This window comes from Dipteris shenzhenensis, chromosome 8 (assembly GCF_047967505.1).
Source record: "Dipteris shenzhenensis isolate YYH24624 ecotype China chromosome 8, Dip_SZ_1.0, whole genome shotgun sequence".
In the NCBI taxonomy this organism is placed as follows: Eukaryota; Viridiplantae; Streptophyta; class Polypodiopsida; order Gleicheniales; family Dipteridaceae; genus Dipteris; species Dipteris shenzhenensis.
In genome coordinates this window covers 47,360,591-47,382,924 of record NC_141603.1, presented here as the reverse complement: position 1 = coordinate 47,382,924, position 22,334 = coordinate 47,360,591, and the positions used below count along the sequence as shown (strand labels likewise).

The following is a 22,334-nucleotide window of genomic DNA, read 5'->3' as shown; positions in this document are numbered from 1 at the left end:
GAGATAGAGTATAAAAGGATATTCCAACATTGGTGAAACCAAATATGAGAGTCTCACTTCATGCCCCTATCACCAATCTAGAATTCAGGACTGCATTTCTTGTCTTCCACAAGGGCAAGTGCCCAAGCTCAGACGGGTTGGTACCCTCCTTTTTCATTGCTTTTTGGGACATTATAGGGGACCATGTCACCTCAGTGCTGCAGGGCATTAGGGACTTTGAAACTATGCCTAATTCATTTATAAAGGGTCTCATTCATTTCATCGCAAAGGGGGGTTGCAGAAATTCGGTTTCTCAATGGAGGTCAATCACTCTTTTGGGGAATTTTTATAAGATTTTGGCCGAAGCAATCATTTTGCAATTGCAGCCCATGCTTCCAGATCTTATTCATGATATATAGACATGCTATGTACATGGAAGATGTATCTTTGATAATTTGGGGGAGGCTTTTGATTGGGCTATGCATAGCGGCCAGGGATTAGACATTCTACTCTTAGATTTTGAGAAAGCATATGAGAAAGTAGATTGGGATTTCTTGGAGAGTACTCCTCTATGTTTCGGATTTTCAGATGCATGGATTAGAGGGGTCTCTTTTTTGCACAAATCAGCCCACATCCAGGTGCTTATTATAAGGGATAGGAGAGAGATTTCAGATTTCCAGATCAGCCTGATAGGGTTGCTATCTTGCCCTTTTCTATATTTGTTTGTAGCTGAATCAATCAGTATCTTTCTGAGATCTCAAGATGACATATTTGGGCTGATGCCTCCCCTTGAACAACAAACTGATTGATGACACTGCTGTTTTTTTGGATGCCACTCCACGGATGCTCACTTCTATCAGGGCTGCCTTGGATTTATTTTGTACTGCAGCAACAGGTGCTCACATCAATTGGAATAAATCTAGGTTAGTGACGAGGACACTCCACATTAGGGGGCTGATATTGGTTTCTCTATCAGATACTTGGGCTGCCACATCGGCGTGGACCTCTCTCCTTCGGAGCAGTTTGCCCCTTGTGTTGGAGAGTATTAGAAGAAAACTCCTCGTTCGGATTTCATCCAAACTAGACCTGGCTTCTAGAGTGGTGATTGTTAACCAAGTATTAGTGGCCACAGCAGGGTTTCTATGCTCTTGTTAGTGCTGCTCTAAGAATTGCATTACTCAACTCAAAAGGTCTATAAGGAATTTTTTGTGGAGTGGGCTAGATGGTTCAGCAGACACCAATGCCAGGGTCGCTTGGGAGACGTTGAATCTCCTACATAGGAAGGGGGACTCAATATCATTCATCCACACTTGCAGCGTTGAGAGGCATTGCTTTGCCAGGTTATGGTCAGAGGACTTTTGCCTAAACACGAGCCATGGAAAAACTTTTTCATCCACGTTGATATGCAATTCTGGTCACCATCTATGGTGGATGGGCAGTGCCATGCAGATCTTTAATTCAGCTCATTCTACTCCTTCCTCCCCTCTTATGGCTGCTATCTTGAAAGCTTGGGGCAGATTTAGGAGTACTCTTCGAAGAGTTTCCTTCCTCTCTAGAAGAGATTGATAAGCCGCCTGCCATGTAGAATGAGAGTATACTTGATGATCATGGCAGACCACTTGACACTTCTCATTATATGCACAGTGGTCTAAGATGGGAAATAGGTCTTGCTTTCTCTGTGAGCTCTTGGAAGAATTACAAAAACCTTTAAGGTGATCTTGGCAAATATATCAAGGATTGTTACATGAAAGCCTAGTTCTACTCCCACGGAACCAGGGTTGAGGCTATCTATGCATGATGTAGGTGACCCTTTTGATTCATGACTCCCACCCAAACAAGCAATGACAAGCCTCCTTGTCCACCACGACCGAAATAAGCAAGAAAAACATCACACAAACAAGTCATCCTCCAATTTCTTTTGTGTGATCTTTCTCAAAAATCTAGCTTACATCATAGAGCATAATCATGCCACATCCACTATCTCCCAACTCAAAGTAGTCAAGGGACACCTTGGAGTAGAGCATTCAGAGCAAACAATTGAGAGCAAGCATCATCAGATCCACTTTTTTTTTTTTTTTGGCAAAAAGAGACTTCTATTAAGTATTAAAGAAAAACCATTAGAGCAAGCTCCATACGGGATACATTAGATCCACTTGAGAGGTCAAGTGCTTCTCTATTTTGTCGGGTTCCTTTTCTCTAAATAAAAAATACTGCCCCAAGGCGTGAAGATGTAATCTTTGATTATGTCTCCTCACAAAGAAATGGTGCTGAGGTGATAGGGATGGCACCTTTGTAAGGGTGCTGGCAGCCAGAAAACTGTAAAATGCAAGCAAGCCAAAAGATACATTCGCACCACAAGGATGAGCAGGACGAGACCGAGATGGACCTTCAAGTGCGTTAAGTTCTGATTGATGATGAAGGTAGACACAAGCTCATGCTTCATCCATCCCATTCTTAGCTGTTGGATGATAAGCTCTTCAACTCAAAGGAGGAACAAAAGGATAATATATATTATGTTCCCAATGAGGAGGCTGACTCAGTTTCAAACTGTAAGTTGTCTCCGTAGAGATTTGGGCAGTGAGTCCCATAGCACAAGCAGAGCTCTACCCAGAATTCCAATTGTGTTGAGCTCTAATATCTACATCAGTGTCTAAATTTGAATTTTATCATGCATGTTAAATTCGATGATGTAGAGATTCATATGTATGTTTGTTTACAAGCCCAGAGATATTCAATCGGCCCACGCTATCATATATTGTATCCACCCCTACCTTGAGTCATCCAACTCCAAGGCCTTTAGTGAGATGTGATGGAAAGGACCACAGGACAAAATGCAGCAAAATATGCAGATCAATTGGAGTTACCACCCATAATGTGTTCCATGTATCATTGCTGAAACCACATTTGGGCCAGAACAAAAAAGTTCTCTCAGAGTTGCCACCTAGAAAATGAGGATGGAAATATCCTGTACATCCCTGAGCGCGTTGTGGATTTCAGAGAGAGAACAAGGCATACATTTACTACCTCAACAGGTGAAAGTCATTACTCAAGGATGAACAATCGTGAGAGCCTGAAAGCATTGTGCAACAGCAACCCCATCTCTTGCTAGGTTGAGCAGCAGTACTTGCTGTTCAGGAACCCCTATACGACTGCCACAGCGTGAAATTTAGTTCTATCACATTGAGTGCAAAGCAGTGCTCAGGAGAGTGCTCATGAGAGTACACAGCATGCATTCAGCATTACCAATGCACCTGTAACTCAGGGTTTCCTTACTTTAATTTTTTATATTATCTATTGATATTATCTTCATGAGGAATTTATGGAGGTAGGATTGTTGGAAACTGTAACCCAAGGTTTTTCTCACTTCAACTTTCTATATCATCTATATATTATTTATTGATATTATCTTCATGAGGAATTACGAAGGTGGGATTGTCAGCATCACATAAACATTGCTTTAGACCTTTTTTGTTCAGTCACCCCCATTATGTATATAATATACATTTATTTCTGTGACTTTCGACTATTACACTATCCATAACTAGAAATCATGTGCAAGCATGCCTTGCTTTAGTTTCTCTTATATTGATTAGGTTACATCCAAAGAAAAGAGGGACTAGCAAATAGATGAATGATGAACCACACTTCACTGAGATGCAGCAATAGGGGAATATGTATAGGGGAAGAGCAGAAAACACGAGGATAGGGTGGATACACATGACAGGCATGTGTTTGTTCGACTTAAATGAGGGCTTTCTCAAGGACAGGTATCCCTCTTCAGGTCATAGCCTTTCAAGGAGCACACGAGAATGTCTGTCTTTGATGTTTGTCGGGTGGCAGGCTGTGTAGATCTTCAGATAATATTCTCTTGGGTGTTCCCTTTAATCTTGTCAGGATCATAGGGTATGTGAAGCATGGCAAGGAGTTATAGTGGCACCTAGAGCCGAACCCACGTCTTACTCATGTGGGTTCTTGGAGGATTTGGCTATATAGTGGAGTCCCCATTAAGTGTTTGCAGTGGGATTATAGAGAGTGGCAGTGGATTGATGTAGGGCACTGAGAGAAGAGTATCCCCTTCTTTCGTTATACCGTAAGTAATGCCATGAAATTTCAGATCTGTTGTAGAGGCTTGAGGACCTCCAGATCCCCTCACTGGGAGAACTTTCATATTTCCATTGACAGAGAATCTTTTGGAGAAGACTTTGCCCTCAGGAATAGAAAAGGCACTCTATTCTTTCGGCTGCCTATTCATGAAGGGATTCTAGTGAACTTGTGGAGGTACAAGTTCGAGGCACACTCTACTTGTCCTCGATCACTGCAGGTTTGCCAAGGAGTCTATTCATCATTGCTTATGGGACTGCAAACAGGCAAAGGTTATTTAGAAGGGGATTGCTAGGATCTTCAGTACCTTTGCTCCTTCACACTTCTATATGACCTAGGGCTCAGTGGCTTGACTTTCTCTTTCGAAGCCTTAGGTCTTCTTTCAGAGGCATGACTCTTCTTGGGCCCTCAGGTCTTCTTTGAGGGGCATGACCTAACTCAGTTCGACAACATTTAGTTAAGTATTGCTCTCTGGATGATGTTCCTTTCTCCCCTTTCAAACCAATGCATGCTTATGTGGATACCTCCCAGGAGATACTGGCAAGTATCATAGCATGGCATCTGGAGAGCCAGATGCATAGAGGCATTGGATGGATCTCAGGTCCATCCCTCTCATACCACGGCCAGTATTTGGACTAAGACCATACATACTCTGATGGCCAATTGAGCAACCTTGTATGGCTTCTCGCGAGCAGCTTCTCCCAAGAGGGATATTTCTCTAAGGGAATGGAGGGGCTCTCTTTTGTTCTCGGAGTCTATAGTAGGATTGTGGTGGCACTTTTAGCATCTTCCTTGGTTTCTTTTTAATTTGTACTGAGATTTTCTATTGATCCGCTTTGGGTGGTCTTTCTGTTCATGTCATGCATGATGTACTTCCGCTTCGAGCTTACTCTTGTAGGTTTTTTTCATAGTTAATAGAAGTCTCTTTCTTGAAAAAATAACACAGTGGAGTGGCCAACCGCCAATTTAGGATTTCAAAGTCTCCTTCTTCCCCTCTTATAGCTGCTATCTTGAAAGGTTGGACCAGCTTCCGGAATACTCTTTGGAGAGCTTTCCCTTCCTCTTGGGAAGATATTGATAGGCAGCCTGTCATGTGGAATGAAAACATACTTGATGAGCGTGGTAGACCACTTGGCACTTCTCATTATATACAATGGTCTGAGATGGGCCCTACCTCTTCTGTGGGTCTTTGGAAAGCATTCAAAAAGATGTCAGAAGATAGCAAAGCTGACTTGGTGAGTCTCCTCAGGGGGAGTGCAGCGAGGATTGACGCAGCCATACCAGTGGAGTGGTTGGAGACTGATGATATGCCGGTTACTTGCTCTACTTGGATGGGGGCTTTTTCGATAGTGGGCATTCCTCTATAGGTTATTGTCCTTCGATGTGCAGGTGAGGACAACCTTGTCTTTGATGTCCACTCAAGAGGCAAGCTTTACAGATCCACACATGACATTTATTGGAGTCTCCTTTTCAACGTTGATAGGACAATACCTATATCAAGTTTTTGAGCACTGTATATAGCTGTAGGTAGGCACATAGTTGTACACATCTAGGGTAGGTGTGGGCTTTTGGCATTTGTGGATTTTCTTTCACAAGCATGATGGACTAATGTATAGTTTTTTGAGACAATAAAGTATGTTTTGCAAGGACTTCATGGGAAATGATGAAATGCAATCTGGTTGTACCAGACTTCCAAAGCAAGGGTGTCCAGTGTGTGGTCAAGTGAAATGTTTTTGGGGTCATGTAAATCAAGTCATGAAGGGTTTCTTTATTTTATTTTTCTGAGTCAATGTGCACTTGCATGCTACGGGAATTTGATATGTTTTGGTGCCCACGTCAAGGGGCTTTTCATGTGTGTATGGGGGTGCATGCAAGCTTTAATGTGCATGCTAATGTGTGTGGTAATTGTGTGACTAAAGGTCCAAAATGTGCATTTAATGTGCCGTGGGAGGATATTGCACTTTTTTAATAGGAGTGGTAAAATATCACTGATGTGGTGGCAAATTAGGCTGAGGTGGCTGGACTGATTGGGAAGGCATCCTGCTCATGCAAAGGTGGCTACACAGCAAGGAATGTAGAGCGTATGGATTGCGATCGATCACATGTAGAGAAATCTAGAATTTTTGAAGAAAAGAGGAAGCGATGCACGTAACTAGGAGTCTCGTAGATGAAAGCGAGAGACTAAGCGCCCATCAAAAAAGGCCTATGTACATGATGGGATGGGGATTTCCGACTGCATGCTTGGCACAAAGGGACTCCAAGTTTGGAAAGGATAAACTCGGGGTGCTCCGTTGCTACAGCTAAGTGGTGAATTTAGATCGAATGGGAGAGAGGGGCTATTGCAGACGTTGTTGATTGTCTTCACATAAGGGAATTTGTGAGCTTGTGTGCACTGAGAAGACCTTGACGCTGGAGATCTCCAGAAATAGCGAGCTGTTTGTAGTTGGCTGAGCATGGCTACCACACAGGCCGGACGGTCGTTGTATGCAAATGAGCTGATGCAGAGAATGTGTGGTCTGGCTGAGATCATATGGAAAGGCTGTTTTTTTTTCTGATTGAGGAAGCTACCTGGCTGTGCGGGTGACGCTATACATGTGAGCTAAGCTCTCCGTGAGAAATGATGATAGTAGGACTATTGCTAGAAGTGTCTTCCGTCAGGTTGGTGCATGGTTGGTGATGATTCATGGATTAGGACAGCTTGACGCATAGCTGTGTATCGTTTTCTGTTGGTTGAAGGACTTTGGGCAACAGAGACTCCATGAACTCCGTATGCAAAGAGATAGAGGGACCAAGAAATTGCAGGCTAAGATGCAATGGAACGTGACCTTTCATCGATGATGGTTGTCTTGGTAGTGATAGCGAAGGAGAGGAGGTGGCGCTATTACAGCTTTGTGGGGGTTACAAACTGTTGTCCTTGATGGAAGCTTAGGAGTGTGGGCTGTGAGTTTATAGTAATCTGAGACTGAGTTTTGGGGGAAAGTTCAGTTCAGTTCTAAGTTTATCTGTTTCGGGCTGGGTACTCTTTTGGCTCTCTCTGAGTCTTTGTGATCCATGTTCAATCAATTTTTTGTGGGGAGTTTGTCTCGGTGCCTAATACAAAGACACCTGCTTTGGAACCTGGTTCATAAACTCATCATCTACGAGCCCACATTGCAGTTGATCCCTATGAAGTCTCAGCTATCTGACGTGGTGAAGTACATAATTCCTCGTTGTCTTTCCTTTTTTTTCCTTATCATCTTTTTGGCGATCCTGCTGGGGACAGGAGGAGTTTTGAATTGAGATTGGGTAGTCAAGACAAAACGGCCCAGAAGATTGGCTGGGGAATGTTGCTTAAATTTCTGTGTGGTTACGGATTGAAACTATGAAGACAAAGGCTCGCATGAGAGTGATTCATTGTGAGTTATGTGGGGAGTGTGGACACAGGAGAGATAGATGCCTTGATGTTGAACTTCGGGTGATACGTCTCCGTGCTAAGGTTCAAAAGGCTTTGAAAGTGATTGCTGTTAGGAAGAAGAATGCCAGTCACATGCAGGGTAAGTTTTCCTCAGTAGAGTGATTATTTTTGTTTTCTTTCCTGAAGAGGTTGGGTGGTATTTCTGGTTGGGAGTGTGTTTGAGATAAGTTAGTCAAGAGGAGAGATGGCTCATGAATTTCCTCGATTTCACGGGTTGCCCAATGAAGACCCAAAGAGGTTTTTAGAGTGCTTGGAGTTCACAGCTCTTATTAAAGACAAGAATGCTCCAAAAGTCCTTCTTCAGATTCTATCCTTGTGTCTATTGGGAGAAGCGAGAACTTGGCTGCAGACTTTCTTTGCAAGGATGCGTGATGATCAGGGTGTTCATAGAAACCTGACTTATCCAGAGGTGAGGACAGGTTTATGTGTGTTAGAGATCCTGATAGCATTTGGAGAGAGTTATGTTTATTGCAGCAACAGCCGACTCAGTTAGTGGATGAGTATGTCGGTAAGTTCACTGTGTTGTGGAATAAATGGCAGGTGGCCTTATTACTTGAAGTTCCTCCCAGAGTCATAAAAAAGGATAGGTTTGTTGCTGGTCTGAAGCCGGAGATTAGGATAAAGATTGAATGTAAAGAGCTGGTCACTTATGAGGATGCTCTCAGGGTAGCAAAAGAGAAGGAGAGAAAGCAGATAAGATTGTCACAAATGATGCACGAGATGCCAATGGTTCAGCATGTGCCTGAAATTCTCTCTCATGTGAAGCCAGAAATACAGAAGCCTGAAGTCAGGAAGGAGGAGAATATAAAAGAAGAAATTCATGAAACGTCGGAGCTTACGAAGAGTGAGTTTGAATTTGATGAACGGTAGGGGAAGAGGTAGATCATCGGGTGGTTTGGCAGAGGCAGCATGCCTTCTTTAAATAATTCAGGCACCTTGTGTCCAGTGCTTTAATTGTGGAGAGTGGGGACATTACAGCACACACTGTGATAAGCCTCCACACAGGCAGGACGGTCGTTGTTTGCACATGAGCTGATGCAGAGAATGCGTGGTCTGGATGAGATCATATGGAAAGGCTGTTTTCTTTTCTGATTGAGGAAGCTACCTGGCTGTGCGGGTGACGCTATACATGTGAGCTAAGCTCTCCGTGAGAAATGAAGATAGTAGGGCTATTGCTAGAAGTGTCTTCCCTCCGTTTGGTGCATGGTTGGTGAGGATTCATGGATGAGGACAGCTTGAGGCATAGCTGTGTATCCTTTTGTGCTGCCTGAAGGACTTTGGGCAACAGAGACTCCATGAACTCCGTATGCAAAGAGATAGAGGGACCAAGGAATTGCAGGCTAAGATGCAATGGAACGTGACCTTTCATCGATGATGGTTGTCCTAAGCGAGCTGGGTAGTGATAGAGAAGGAGAAGAGGTGGCGCTATTGCAACTTTGTGGGAATTACAAACTGTTGTCCTTGATGGAAGCTTAGGAGTGTGGGCTGTAGGTTTATAGTATTATGAGGCTGACTGTTCTCTGAGTTTTGGGGGAAAGTTCAGTTCAGTTCTAAGTTTATCTGTTTCAAGCTGGGTAGTCTTTTGGCTCTCTCTGAGTTTGTGTGATCCATGTTCAGTCAGTTTTCGTGGGGGGTTTGTCTCGGTGCCTAATACAAAGACACCTGCCTTGGAACCTGGTTCATAAGCTCATCATCTACGACCCCACATTCGAGCTGATCCCTATGAAGTCTCACCTATCTCACGTGGTGAAGTACATAATTCCTCGTTGTCTTTCCTTTTTTTTCCTTATCATCTTTTTGGCGATCCTGCTGGGGACAGGAGGAGTTTTGAATTGAGATTGGGTACTCAAGAAAAAACCGCCCAGAAGATTGGCTGGGGAATAGTGCTCAAATTTCTGTGTGGTTAGGGATTGAAACTATGAAGACAAAGCCTCACATGAGAGTGATTCATTGTGAGTTATGTGGGGAGTGTGGACACAGGAGAGATAGATGCCTTGATGTTGAACTTCGGGTGATACGTCTCCGTGCTAAGGTTCAAAAGGCTTTGAAAGTGATTGCTGTTAGGAAGAAGAATGCCAGTCACATGCAGGGTAAGTTTTCCTCAGTAGAGTGATTATTTTTGTTTTCTTTCCTGAAGAGGTTGGGTGGTATTTCTGGTTGGGAGTGTGTTTGAGATAAGTTAGTCAAGAGGAGAGATGGCTCATGAATTTCCTCGATTTCACGGGTTGCCCAATGAAGACCCAGAGAGGTTTTTAGAGTGCTTGGAGTTCACAGCTCTTATTAAAGACAGGAATGCTCCAGAAGTCCTTCTTCAGATTCTATCCTTGTGTCTATTGGGAGAAGCGAGAACTTGGCTGCAGACTTTCTCTGCAAGGATGTGTGATGATCAGGGTGTTCACAGAAACCTGACTTATCCAGAGGTGAGGACAGGTTTATGTGTGTTAGAGATCCTAATGGCATTTGGAGAGAGTTATGTTTATTGCAGCAACAGCTGACTCAGTTAGTGGATGGGTATGTCGGTAAGTTCACTGTGTTGTGGAATAAATGGCAGGTGGCCTTATTACCTGAAGTTCCTCCCAGAGTCACAAAAAAGGATAGGTTTGTTGCTGGTCTGAAGCCGGAGATTAGGATAAAGATTGAATGTAAAGAGCTGGTCACTTATGAGGATGCTCTCAGGGTAGCAAAAGAGAAGGAAAGGAAGCAGATAAGATTGTCACAAATGATGCACGAGATGCCAATGGTTCAGCATGTGCCTGAAATTCTCTCTCATGTGAAGCCAGAAATAACAAAAGTCTGAAGTCAGGAAGGAGGAGAATATAAAAGAAGAAATTCATGGAATGTCGGAGCTTATGATGAGTTTGAGTTTGAATTTGATGAACGGTAGGGGAAGAGGTAGATCATCGGGTGGTTTGGTAGAGGCACCGTGCCTTCTTCCAATAATTCAGGCCTGTGGCAAGCAGGACGAGGTCAAGGGTCATTTCCACCTTGTGTCCAATGCTTTAATTGTGGAGAGTGGGGACATTACAGCACACAATGTGATAAGCCTCCTCGTGCCGGAGGTGATGTTTATCCATTGCCAACAGGGTTAAATAATAGGGTGAATAATAGGGTGAATGATCATAGTGTAGAAGTAAAAGATACAGGTTAGCCTAGTACCTCTGGAATCCATAAAGCCACTGCAGAAGAGAAAGGGAAAGGTAAGGTAGTTACATTTGGCTTGTTGGAGTTGGAGGGAGTTAAAGATGTCATGCCATTAGGGAAGAGAGATAGAGAAGAGGAGGTTGGTCCGAGTGCAAAGAAGGGGAAGCAGTCTGAGGAGATGATGACCTACCAAAAGAAGAAGAGCAGGAAGCCCAGAAGGAAGTACAAAACTGCAGATTATCCCATGGGGAAGGAGCAGGGAGATTATGATTTGGTGGAAGATCTTTCAGCAAGGAAACCGGACATTACATTTGCCCAAATGATTGGTCTATGACCAAAGCTTCAAAAAGAATGGATGCGGGCTGTAAATCCAGCAAAGAAGAACTCTCATAAAGGTACAATTAAGCTGATGTCTGTCTCAGAGTTGCCAGATCTTTGACGTGTTGTAGAAGCCTGGCATAAAGGAAAGGGTTTTGGAGAGGCCTATATAGATGGGGGTGCACAGATTTGTGTCATTACCCAGGCTTGTGTAGAGAGATTAGGACTGAAGATATCCCGCTCCTCTAGTTATCGCATCAGAATGGCAAACCACTCCAAGGTGAAGACTTTAGAAATAGTACCTGGCCTCGAGGTTGAGGCATTCAGTGTTTCATGTCGAGTGGATTGTCATGTGATGCCTACGGGGTTGGAAGCCTATCCTTTGATTCTTGGAAGGCCGTGGTTGAGGAAGGTAGGTGCAATTCAGAATTGGCAGAAAGGAATCTTTTCTGTACATACGAATGGGAAGAAATTGAATTTCGATATGGTAAGCAGGGCTGAAGTTTCAGATTCAGCAAGTGAAGAGGAAGAGAGAAGTGAAACCAGCAGTGAGGATGAGAGCTCGGTGACTTCAGAAAGTGATGAAGGAACAATAGTATTGGTGGATTTGGTAGATGAGGATTCACAGGTAGATTTTGTGGGGTCCGCAGGGTTCAGTGAGGAAGAGGTGGATAGGTTTGAGGTTATCGAGGATTTAATGCAGCCCAAATGTTCTCAAGAATCAACCCAGGTGTTGATTGAGCAATCATTGAATCCTGATCTCAATGTTGAGGAGAAAGCAAATTATTTGAAGATATTGAAGAAATACCCCAATTTGTTTATCACCTCTTATGAGGAGATCAGGGGATTTAAAGGGAAGCCTCTGAGGACTGAGCTAAAGGAAGGTGCCCAACCTGTTTTTCAGAAAATAAGGAGATTAAGCCCGGAACAAAGAGATGTGCTGAAGGAAGAGGTAGATAAGCTTCTCAAGGCAGGAATAATTTATCTTGTAGTTCACTCTGATTGGATAAGTCCTGTGGTCATAGTGCCAAAAGGTGTAGACAAATGGAGAGCCTGTGTCGATTACAAACCTCTGAATGCAGTGACAAAGAGAAACCACTATCCTCTGCCTTTTCTAGATGATATTCTTGATAAAGTGGCGGGTCATGAAATGTACAGCTTGTGTGACGGATATTCAGGGTACTTCCAAATAGCCATAGCCCAGGAAGATCAAATCAAGACTACCTTCATTACCTCCTGGGGCTGTTTTTGTTACTGGAAAATGCCTTTTGGAGTTACCAACGGCCCCTCGCACTATCAGGAGAATTCAGATCTGATTTTATCACCTTTCTTGGATAAATTTTGTAAAGTGTTTATGGATGACATCTGTGTCTACAGTGGAAGAAGGGAGCATTGTGGCAAGCTGGATCAGGTATTTTATGAGATTGATAATAATGGTGGTCAATTAAATCCTAAGAAGACTAAGTTAGCTTAGACCAGCATTAAAATATTGGGGCATTTTGTATCTGAGAATGGGATTGAGCTAGATCCAGGTAAAGTAAAAGCTTTAGTTATGCTGTCCTCTGCTGAGAATACCAAGCAGTTGCATACCTTTCTCTAGAAGGTGAAGTATCTGTCGACATTTATTCATATGTTATCTCAGATTTTGTATCCTCTTCAGCAGGTGGTAAAATCTGAGCCTCTGAAATGGACAACAAAGAGTGAAGAGGTGTTTCAGCCTTGACTCATATTTCAAGTGTAAAGCCACCATATTATTTTAGGACTTTCTATGTGAATCCGTTTGTAGGACCAGATGCTATTGGTGATATCCTTTTGCAGCAGCGAGAGGGTTCCAGATTTATGAGGCCAGTCTATTATGCCAGCAGGGTGAAGAGTGAAGTAGAGAAAAAGTATTCAGCGGCTGAATTGGTCCTGGCTAGCCTCTTGTATGCCTGTAGGAGATTTCGGTCTTATCTATTGTCAAGGCCTTTTGCGGTTCTCACCTCATGTTCACTATTGCCTCATATGTTGAATAGTACAAACATCTCCAGGAGCATGATTAAATGGATAGTAGAGTTACAAGAGTACTCTTTTACCTTCTTGGTTGAGAACTCTACCACAGCTTCCTTGGCTGATCTCCTCACCTATAAGGAAGGACCTATTTTAGTTGAAGATGTGGAGAAGAACACTGACATGAATGAAGAAAAAGTACTAGAGGATGCATTTGTTTTACACTTTGATGGATCTTACAAATAAAGTTTAAATAAAAGTACAGGAGAATTTGTCATTTATGATCCTGGAGGAAAGGAGATTCGGAAAATGGGAATTCAGCTCGAAGCCAGCAGTAATAATGAAGCTGAATATGCAGCCCTCTTCCAAGGTTTGAAAGTATGCATTAGTCTGGGTATTAAGAGACTCGTGATTAAGGGAGATGCTCTATTGGTTGTGAAGCACATTTTAGGTGTCTGGAAGGTTAAGCATGTTCATTTGAAGAGATGGATAAGCGCGGTGAAGAAACTGTTAAATCGACTGGATGCCTAGACACTCCAGCATATTGAAAGAGGTAAGAATGTAAATGCACATGATGCTGCGCAGGAAATTACAGCAGCTTATGTTGATGCACTAGGAGTGCGAGAGCCCTTATACAAAGGAAGGGAGACATTGGCTTGTGAGTAAAGCTTCCTATTAACTCGTAAGGTGCCTGAACAAGTTCCGAAACAAAGAAAATACAGATTTATTAAAAGCTGTACTTATTATTGTCTGATAGATGATGTTCTTTACATGAAGAGGGCTGATCTAGTGCTCAGAAGAATTCCCTGGCATGAGAAAGTTTCTCATATTCTACAAGCTAATCATGAGGGAGTATGTGGAGGACATTTTGCTTTTAAAATCATGCTAAGGAAAATACTTACAAAAGGGTATGTGTGGCCATCCCTCTAGAGAGACATAAGACATTGGTGCAGGTCATGCCTACAGTGTCAGCAGATGAGTAAGAGAATCTTACATCCAGAACTCAAGAATTGCTGACAGCTGTAGATTATTTGACGAGATGGGCTGAAGCACGAGCAGTACGGGTTGGCAATGCGAAATCTGTATGTAAATTTGTCTATGAGGATATCTGCTGTAAATTTTGTGTGCCACTGGAGTTGCTTTCTGATACAGGTCCAGGTTTCAGGAGTGAACTGATGGATTTATTATGTGGAAAGCTGAAGATTAATGGTGTGTGTACTAATATCATGGGAAAGATCATGAGAACACATGAGGAGGAGTGGGACCTTGCTTTGCACTGGGCTTTATGGGCTTACAGAGTTGCAGTAAAAGAAGGCACCCAGTTTTCACCATTTCATCTTGTTTACGGGAAAGAAGCTCTATTACCCTTGGAAGTAGAAATTCCTGCATTACAGATGTTAATGAAGATAAACGAGGATTCAAATTCTACTTTCCAGAACCGGTTATTGGATTTGCAGGAAGCACAACTAGACAAACAAAAGGCAGTGGAACATTATGCTTTAATTCAAGAGGAGAATCAAAAGAGAGCAAACAGGAAATTCGGGGACAAGAAAATCGAGGAGGGTGATCTGGTTTTGAGATACAACAGTAGTTTGGATTCTACCTTCAAGAAGAAATTTGTGACCAAATGGGATGGACCTTTTCGTGTGACGAAGAAATTCAAAAATGGCTCATATCAACTTGAGGATTTGGATGGTCAACAGCATAAGAATAGAGTCAATGGCTTCAGACTAAAGAAATACTTTCATAGGATCATGAGTATAGGCAATTGTGGACCTACTGTGATGAAACCAGACAAGCCGGAGGACGTCATGGATGAGGATATCTCTAAAGAAATGCAAATCTTATGTACCCCTATTTGCAAGACATGAATGTCTGCAGACTTGGGGATGGGCAAAATGATAGGACAAAACCTGTACCAAGTTTTTGAGCACTGTATATAGCTGTAGGTAGGCACATAGTTGTACACATCTAGGGTAGGTGTGGGCTTTTGGCATTTGTGGATTTTCTTTCACAAGCACGATGGACTAATGTATAGTTTTTTGAGACAATAAAGTATGTTTTGCAGGGCCTTCATGGGAAATGACGAAATGCAATGTGGTTGTACCAGACTTCCAGAGCAAGGGTGTCTAGTGTGTGGTCAAGTGAAATGTTTTTGGGGTCATGTAAATCAAGTCATGAAGGGTTTCTTTATTTTATTTTTCAATTTGATATGTTTTGGTGCCCACGTCAAGGGGCTTTTCATGTGTGTGTACAGGGGTGCATGCAAGCTTTAATGTGCTAATGTGTGTGAGAATTGTGTGACTAAAGGTCCAAAATGTGCATTTAATGTGCCTTGAAGGGATATTTGCATTTTGTAAATGGGAGTGGTAAAATGTCACTGATGAGGTGGCAAATTAGGTTGAGGTGGCTGGACTGATTGGGAAGGCATCCTGCTCATGCGAAGGTGGCTACATAGCAAGGAATGTAGAGCGTCTGGATTGCGATCGATCACGTGTAGAGAAATCTAGAATTTCTGAAGAAAAGAGGAAGCGATGCACGTAACTAGGAGTCTCGTAGATGAAAGCGAGAGACTAAGCGCCCATCAAAAAAAGTCCTATGTACATGATGGGATGGGGATTTCCGACTGCATGCTTGGCACAAAGGGACTCCAAGTTTGGATAGGATAAACTCAGGGTGCTCCGTTGCTACAGCTACGTGGTGAATTTAGATCCAATGGGAGAGAGGGGCTATTGCGGACGTTGTTGATTGTCTTCACGTAAGGGAATTTGTGAGCTTGTGTGCGTTGAGAAGACCTTGGCGTTGGAGATCTCCAGAAATAGCAAGCTGTTTGTAGTTGGCTGAGCATGGCTACCACACAGGAAGGACAGTCATTGTTTGCACGTGAGCTGATGCAGAGAATGTGTGGTCTGGCTGAGATCATATGGAAAGGCTGTTTTCTTTTCTGATTGAGGAAGCTACCTGGCTGTGCGGGTGACGCTATACATGTGAGCTAAGCTCTCCATGAGAAATGAAGATAGCAGGGCTATTGCTGGAAGTGTCTTCCGTCGGGTTGGTGCATGGTTGGTGATGATTCATGGATTAGGACAGCTTGAGGCATAGCTGTGTATCGTTTTCTGCTGGCTGAAGGACTTTCGGCAACAGAGACTCCATGAACTCCGTATGCAACGAGATAGAGGGACCAAGGAATTGCAGGCTGAGGCGCAATGGAACGTGACCTTTCATCGATGATGTTTGTCCTAAGCGAGCTGGTTAGTGATAGAGAAGGAGAGGAGGTGGCGCTGTTGCAGCTTTGTTGGAGTTACAAGCTGTTATCCTTGATGGAAGCTTAGGAGTGTGGGCTGTGGATTTATAGTATTCTGAGGCTGACTGTTCTCTGAGTTTTGGGGGAAAGTTCAGTTCAGTTTTATGTTTATCTGTTTCGGGCTGTGTAGTCTTTTGGCTCTCTTTGAGTCTGTGTGATCCACGTTCAGTCAGTTTTTGTGGGGGGTTTGTCTCGGTGCCTAATACAAAGACACCTGCTTTGGAACCTGGTTCATAAGCTCATCATCTACGAGCCCACATTGCAGTTGATCCCTATGAAGTCTCAGCTATCTGACGTGGTGAAGTACATAATTCTTGGTTGTCTTTCCTTTTTTTTCCTTATCAACGTGTGAGGATCTTAGGTTTTGTGGAGCATGGTTTCGAAGTCACAGTGGTACCTTGATCCTGACTCGCTTCTTATTGCCATGGGTTCATGGAGATTATCGCTCCATGGAGGTGTCCCCATAAAGTTCTTACAATGGGAGTGCGAGTGGGTTGATGAGGAGCACCGAGAGAAGAGCCTCCCCTTCTTTCATTACATTGTCAACAATTCCAAGAGATTCCAGCTCAGCAGCAAAGGCTGGAGGCCTTCCAAATCCACTCATTGGGAGAATTTTTAGATTTCTCCGGACTTGCAAAGGGTTTTCTAGAAGAGACTTTGAAAATGCCTTTGGAATAGAAAAATCAATCTTTTCTTTTGGCTTCTATTCATGGAGGGATTGCAATAACCTCTAGAGATCCATATTTGGGGCAAATGCTACTTGCCCTCGTTGTAGCATGTTGACAGTGGAGTCCATCCAGCACTGCGGATAGTTTGGAAGGGGGTTGCTAGGATTTTCAGTACTTTTGTACCCTCTCCATTCTTCATGACTTGGGCTCAGTTGCTTGGCTTACTCTTACAGGACCTCAGGTCTTCTACGAGAGGCATGACTCTTCATAGGCTTTCTCGGTCCGATGACACATAGTCGAGTCATGCTCTTTGGATATTGTTCTTGCCTCACCTTTCAGAGCTGTGCATGAGCCTATGGATTCATCCTAGAAGATATTAGCTAGCATTTCAGCATGGCACATTTGGAGAACCAAACGCACGGAGGCTAGGGATGGATCTCGGGTTCACCCTGCTCACACTTTGGCCAGTATTTGGACGGATATTATTCATACTCTGATCGCCATTTGGGGTACCATGCAGGGTTCATCTCAGGCAGTCATTGCCAAGAGGACTATCTTCCTTAGAGAATGGAGGGATTCTCCCTTCTTCTCAGAGTTTTCTGCAGGGCCGAGGTGGCATTTTCAGCCTCCACCAAGGCTTTTTTCTAGCTCCTTTTGAGGAGCCTTTTATCTCATGCTTCCCATGATGTATTTCCACTATTTAGCTTATGCTTGTAGGTCTCTTTCATACTTAATAGAAGTCTTTTTATTGCAGGAAAAAAAAAAGGCTTGTTCACATTTTTAAGAATTGAAACAGGAGCTTGTAGAGTAGGCTGGTTAGTATGCCTCAAGATGAACCTTCTGTAGAATCCTACATGCCCATTCAATGGGGGTGCTAATTTTAGTATTCCCTTGGATCTTCTCCATGTCTGTAGCAATGCCATGTTTGGACATCTGACCTAGGACAACACCATGTGTTATCAAAAATGACATTTCATAGGGTTTAATGAAATCCTATATTCTCTACACATTTTCAGACTTCATCTAAGCATTCTAGATGTGCCTTTTTGTCTGAGTGTATGCATGTCGTCTAGGATTACTTGCAAGAATTTGTTGAATAGGTTTGTAAATGGAGTACCCAACTCTTTGAAAGGTGGTTGGTACATTGCATAACTCTCTAGGCAAATACTACCCATTCAATTACAAAGGCTTTCCTTGCTCGATCTTCTGGTGCTATGGTATTTTTGGTTGTAGCCACTAAATCCATCCAAGAAACTATAGATCTTGGACCTCCCACACTCTCTATTTCTGTTAATGATGGCGTATAGTGATCTCTAATTGTAACAGCATATTTAGGTTTACACATATCCAAAGCTTCTTGTTCTTCTTTGGCACTATGAGAATGGGGCATGGCTCTGTTTTCCATCCTTGTAGTGGCCCCCAAGCCTATCCGATCCATGACTGCTCAATAATCAGGTAAAGGATCACTTGGGTTAGCTTGACGCCCTGATGTAGAGCCTCTCCTCCCTGTGAAGGTGATTCGGCAGACCATAGACAGCCTCCTAACTAGCAAATCAGGTTGTCGGATACAATCTGGTAATTGGTGGTCAGCAGACTCGACCTGCAACCATCCCAGCTGGGTAACCGATAATCTTGGTTACACCTTGCACTCTATGAATAAAACAAGGAGGAAGCACAGCAGGGTTCTCACAAGATATCTGAGACTTGTGAGCTCTTTTACAAGGCCTGGTCTCCTGCCATCTTCTACTGTATCACGAACAGAAGTATCCATTCGTTGTATACTATCCTCAAACTAGCTCCCTCTCTTTTTACAACATAAGATTCTTCTATCTTTCTGAAGCTGTATTATGAATTATAAGGATTCTTGAGAAACTTATGCATTTATAATGGACTTTGTGGAGGCTTCAAACTGTAATTGAACTTCACATGGCTCATAAGGTCTGGAATTGCAAATCTAATAAACACAGTTGCCTCTAATCCAGTAACGGATTTACCCTTAAATCATTTTTTAGTCGTCTGCATTCTTCATCAAGCAAATTCGACTTCTCTTGCCTATTCTGAATCAACTCTTCCATGCTCTGAAGCTGGTACGTCTGCTGTTGTGCCTGAAGATCATAATGTAGATGTTGGAAAAACTCACGATTCTTGTAGAGATTGAGGTAGTAAGATAGATAAAGGTGAATTCTGACTTATTACAAAGTGTCATGTTGGATTTGTACAATCGCAAAGAGCATTGAAATATGTGAACCTGAGCATCAAGCTCGATGGCAGCAAGTTTAAGTTGCTGATGCTCTTCAACAAGCATGTCATATGAATCTGACATTGCCTTTTCTTCTTTCTCCTTGGCACATATAAGCTACCAGAGAGGAAAAGAGACAGCATTTTAGATTTGGCACCTTATTGAGCAGTATAAATTCCGGCATCTCATAATTTCTGATCCCCCGCCCCCATGTTTTTCTTTCTTCAAAGAAAGAATCTACGAGTGTACCTGTTCAAGGTAGCTCAATCTAGAAGTAAGGTTTTTCATCTCGTCTACCAGATTTTCTCTTTCAGAAACAACCTGTGAGAGCTCATTTTTCACAAGCTGAGAGCACACGCAACCGACATTATTCAGAAACAAATCTCTCGAACTTTCCTTTTTCCGATTAAGCATGTCACGCACATAGATTTTCTTATTGACTGTGTGATGTAAAGGTGTTCTGGAAGACAGGTTTCAGTGTAAAACACCTGTAAGTTGCATGTGATTGAACTGCTCTCTTCTGCAAGAGTTTGAAGCTCACTAGCCTGTGCAGCAAAAACATGACCAGGGAGCAGAATAATGAGTTCATTTGAATTATTTGCTTGAGTATGAATAGTATAAAACACACCTGGAACCTGCTATAGGAAGACTATGCTAGCACAAAAACAATTTCCCCTGGATCCTATATAAGGTGACTGGTGGAACCTTCTAGCAGAATACCTTGGCTGCAGAACGTTCCTCAGCTGCCTTTCTTGCATTTTCCTCAGCAGAGAGCCTCTCTTTGAGAGAGGAAATCTAAAATTTTGCATATCAGAATTTCATGTTTGGTTCCATAGAACTTAACATAGCACGTCAGTCACACCAATAAATCCGATCAACAAAAATCATCCCTCTGTTTTTGTTCAAAATTTTGTGCAATTGATAACACACCTCTGATTCCGCCTTTAGAAGAAGAGAACTTTCTCTATGAAGTTTGTGCTCGGCACTTTGAAGATTTCGCCTTAAAGTCCTTGCTTCTGTTACAATCCCGTTATTCTCGTCGTTCAATTGTGAGAGTTTATCTGCTTGAAGTTGCATCTGTGACAATACAGCAGCAATAGGCTCCATGTTCAATACAAAATTTTGTACTGTAATAAGATCAAGATATATGGCATATCCCTTGTTATGAAATAAATTTATACCAGCATGTTTTCATTAGTATTATCTAAGGGAAAAGGATGGCCAACCAAACCGACGAAACCATCTCCTCCCCTAGCAGCCGCTCACGGCCCTTATTTTCCCTGACTGCCCCCCTCAGCCCCTCATATATCCCTGCAAGAAGTGACAAGGTGCCTTGTAGCTCATTCAATATGATAGCCTTTCTAAGGACTGTGTACTCTAAGCTTGAGATGAACACATTGCTACCTGTTGCATCTCCTTTTGATGCAAAAGTTCTATATTGTTGCATAATATGCAATCCTGTCATGTATGTGCATGTGTCTTGTCTCTCCTGGGGTTGCCAACTGCTTTGAGGCAATCAACCTGACCAATAGGCCTACATGATCTCAGTCGATATTCTTTTCCTTTGGATCACTATGATGGAAGGTACATTGTGCACATTCCACCTTATGAATACTTCATTGCATTCAGTCCACTGCAGTTGGAAGTCACTTAGGTAAGGTTTACCATGGAGGCATTCCTTGATTGCTTTTGCAGATTATGTCATGTGACTGACGTGCTCTGTATAGGATCTAGAGTGCCTACTTCTTGTCTCTCTTGGGGATGCCAACTTGATTGCTACAATTGTGATCACCTTTGAGGTCATCAACCTAACCACAAGGCCTATATGATCTCAGTCAATATTCTTTGCCATTGGAGCAGTTTGATGAAATCTACATTGTACACACTCTATCTTATTGGAACTGCATTACATTGTGCACATTCTATCTTATTAGAACTTCATTACATTCATCCCACCATTGTTCAAAGCCCACTGAGACATTTCTTGATTGCCACTGAGACATTTCTTGATTGCTTTTGTGGATTATTGTAAAAGGCATCTCTCTACATGATCTTCAGTGCCCAAAGTAGTGAGATCATAACAGGGGCCTCGGTTGATGGATGACAAAGCAACTTCTTTACAAATCTAGCAAAAGATTGTATGTACTCTTAAGGGGTCAATGGGAAAGATTTAAATAGATACTTCTAGGAGAAATGAGACAAAGCGCACACATTTTGTAGGGTGTGAGACTTTGGTAAGAACCACTTCCCCAAGTATGGCATGAGGTGCTATGAAGTTCCTTCTCATCGCTTTTTTATTCAGGACTGGGACCCAACACTCTGTTTGTTCTCCCAAAAGATTTACCTTATTAGCTTTTCATGATTGCGTTGAGCTTTTATCTCTACTCATAATGGGTCGTAAGAGAAGTTTGATGAGGCTCCCTCATCCCTTCATCTTTTATTTGTGTGGCAATACATTTTACTTTTGTTTCAAAAGGGCACAAACAAGAAGACAATAACAGAAGCGAAAGAAAGAATAAAGGAAATATGGACAAGAGGATAAAAGAGAGTAAAATTGAGCAAGTCTAAGGAAGAGACTTATGAATAAGATAGGGTTGGTAACTTGAATCGGTAGGATGGAAGGTGCAATGATTTTCAAAGGTTAACAAAGTCCAAAAAAATGATCAACTGTGAACTCTTTCTAGCTCTCTTGGATGAGCACATTATTTGCCTTTTGGGGCTTGTTTTTTCACACTTGCATATCTACCATGAGCTTTGCTCTTGGTATTCCTTTCATACTGAATTAAAGTCTTTTCCTTGAAAAAACACAAACCAAAAAGAGCTCTAAAGATCAAGCAATCCCAAACACTTGATTCACAAACTCACAAAGGTTGTCAACTTTTGGTGCTTCTCCCAAGAAATAAAGAATAATCTTAATTAGAATTGACTCCGGACAAAGAATGTTAACTTTGGTTATCTAGAATAAGTTTTATTGTTTTTACTTTTGCTTTGCATTGGTAAAAGAGAAGTGTAGGGACACCCACAGGGACTAGGATTAGTCCAAGAACTAGGAATGCATGCATTTGGCTAACCTTTAATGGGTTAAATTGTTGGCGTTTGTGTAGGACTTGGAAGAGTGCTAAAAGGCTCATAAATGATGGA

The 22,334-nt window shown here is 42.5% G+C and overlaps 1 protein-coding gene across 1 annotated transcript in view; it reads right to left on the bottom strand.

Annotated features, from left to right (window-relative positions):
• The window catches only part of LOC147899600 (uncharacterized), a 220,419-nt gene that overhangs the window by 39,155 nt on the left and 158,930 nt on the right, over positions 1 to 22,334 (bottom strand). Inside the window, exons 14-19 of the mRNA XM_087377757.1 lie at positions 20,124 to 20,270; positions 19,914 to 19,988; positions 19,682 to 19,738; positions 19,443 to 19,538; positions 19,203 to 19,310; positions 18,949 to 19,059 (exon numbers count right to left, since the gene is read on the bottom strand). Of these exons, the coding sequence (XP_087233883.1) occupies positions 18,949 to 19,059; positions 19,203 to 19,310; positions 19,443 to 19,538; positions 19,682 to 19,738; positions 19,914 to 19,988; positions 20,124 to 20,270 (594 nt within the window). The remainder of the gene's footprint in view (positions 1 to 18,948; positions 19,060 to 19,202; positions 19,311 to 19,442; positions 19,539 to 19,681; positions 19,739 to 19,913; positions 19,989 to 20,123; positions 20,271 to 22,334) is intronic.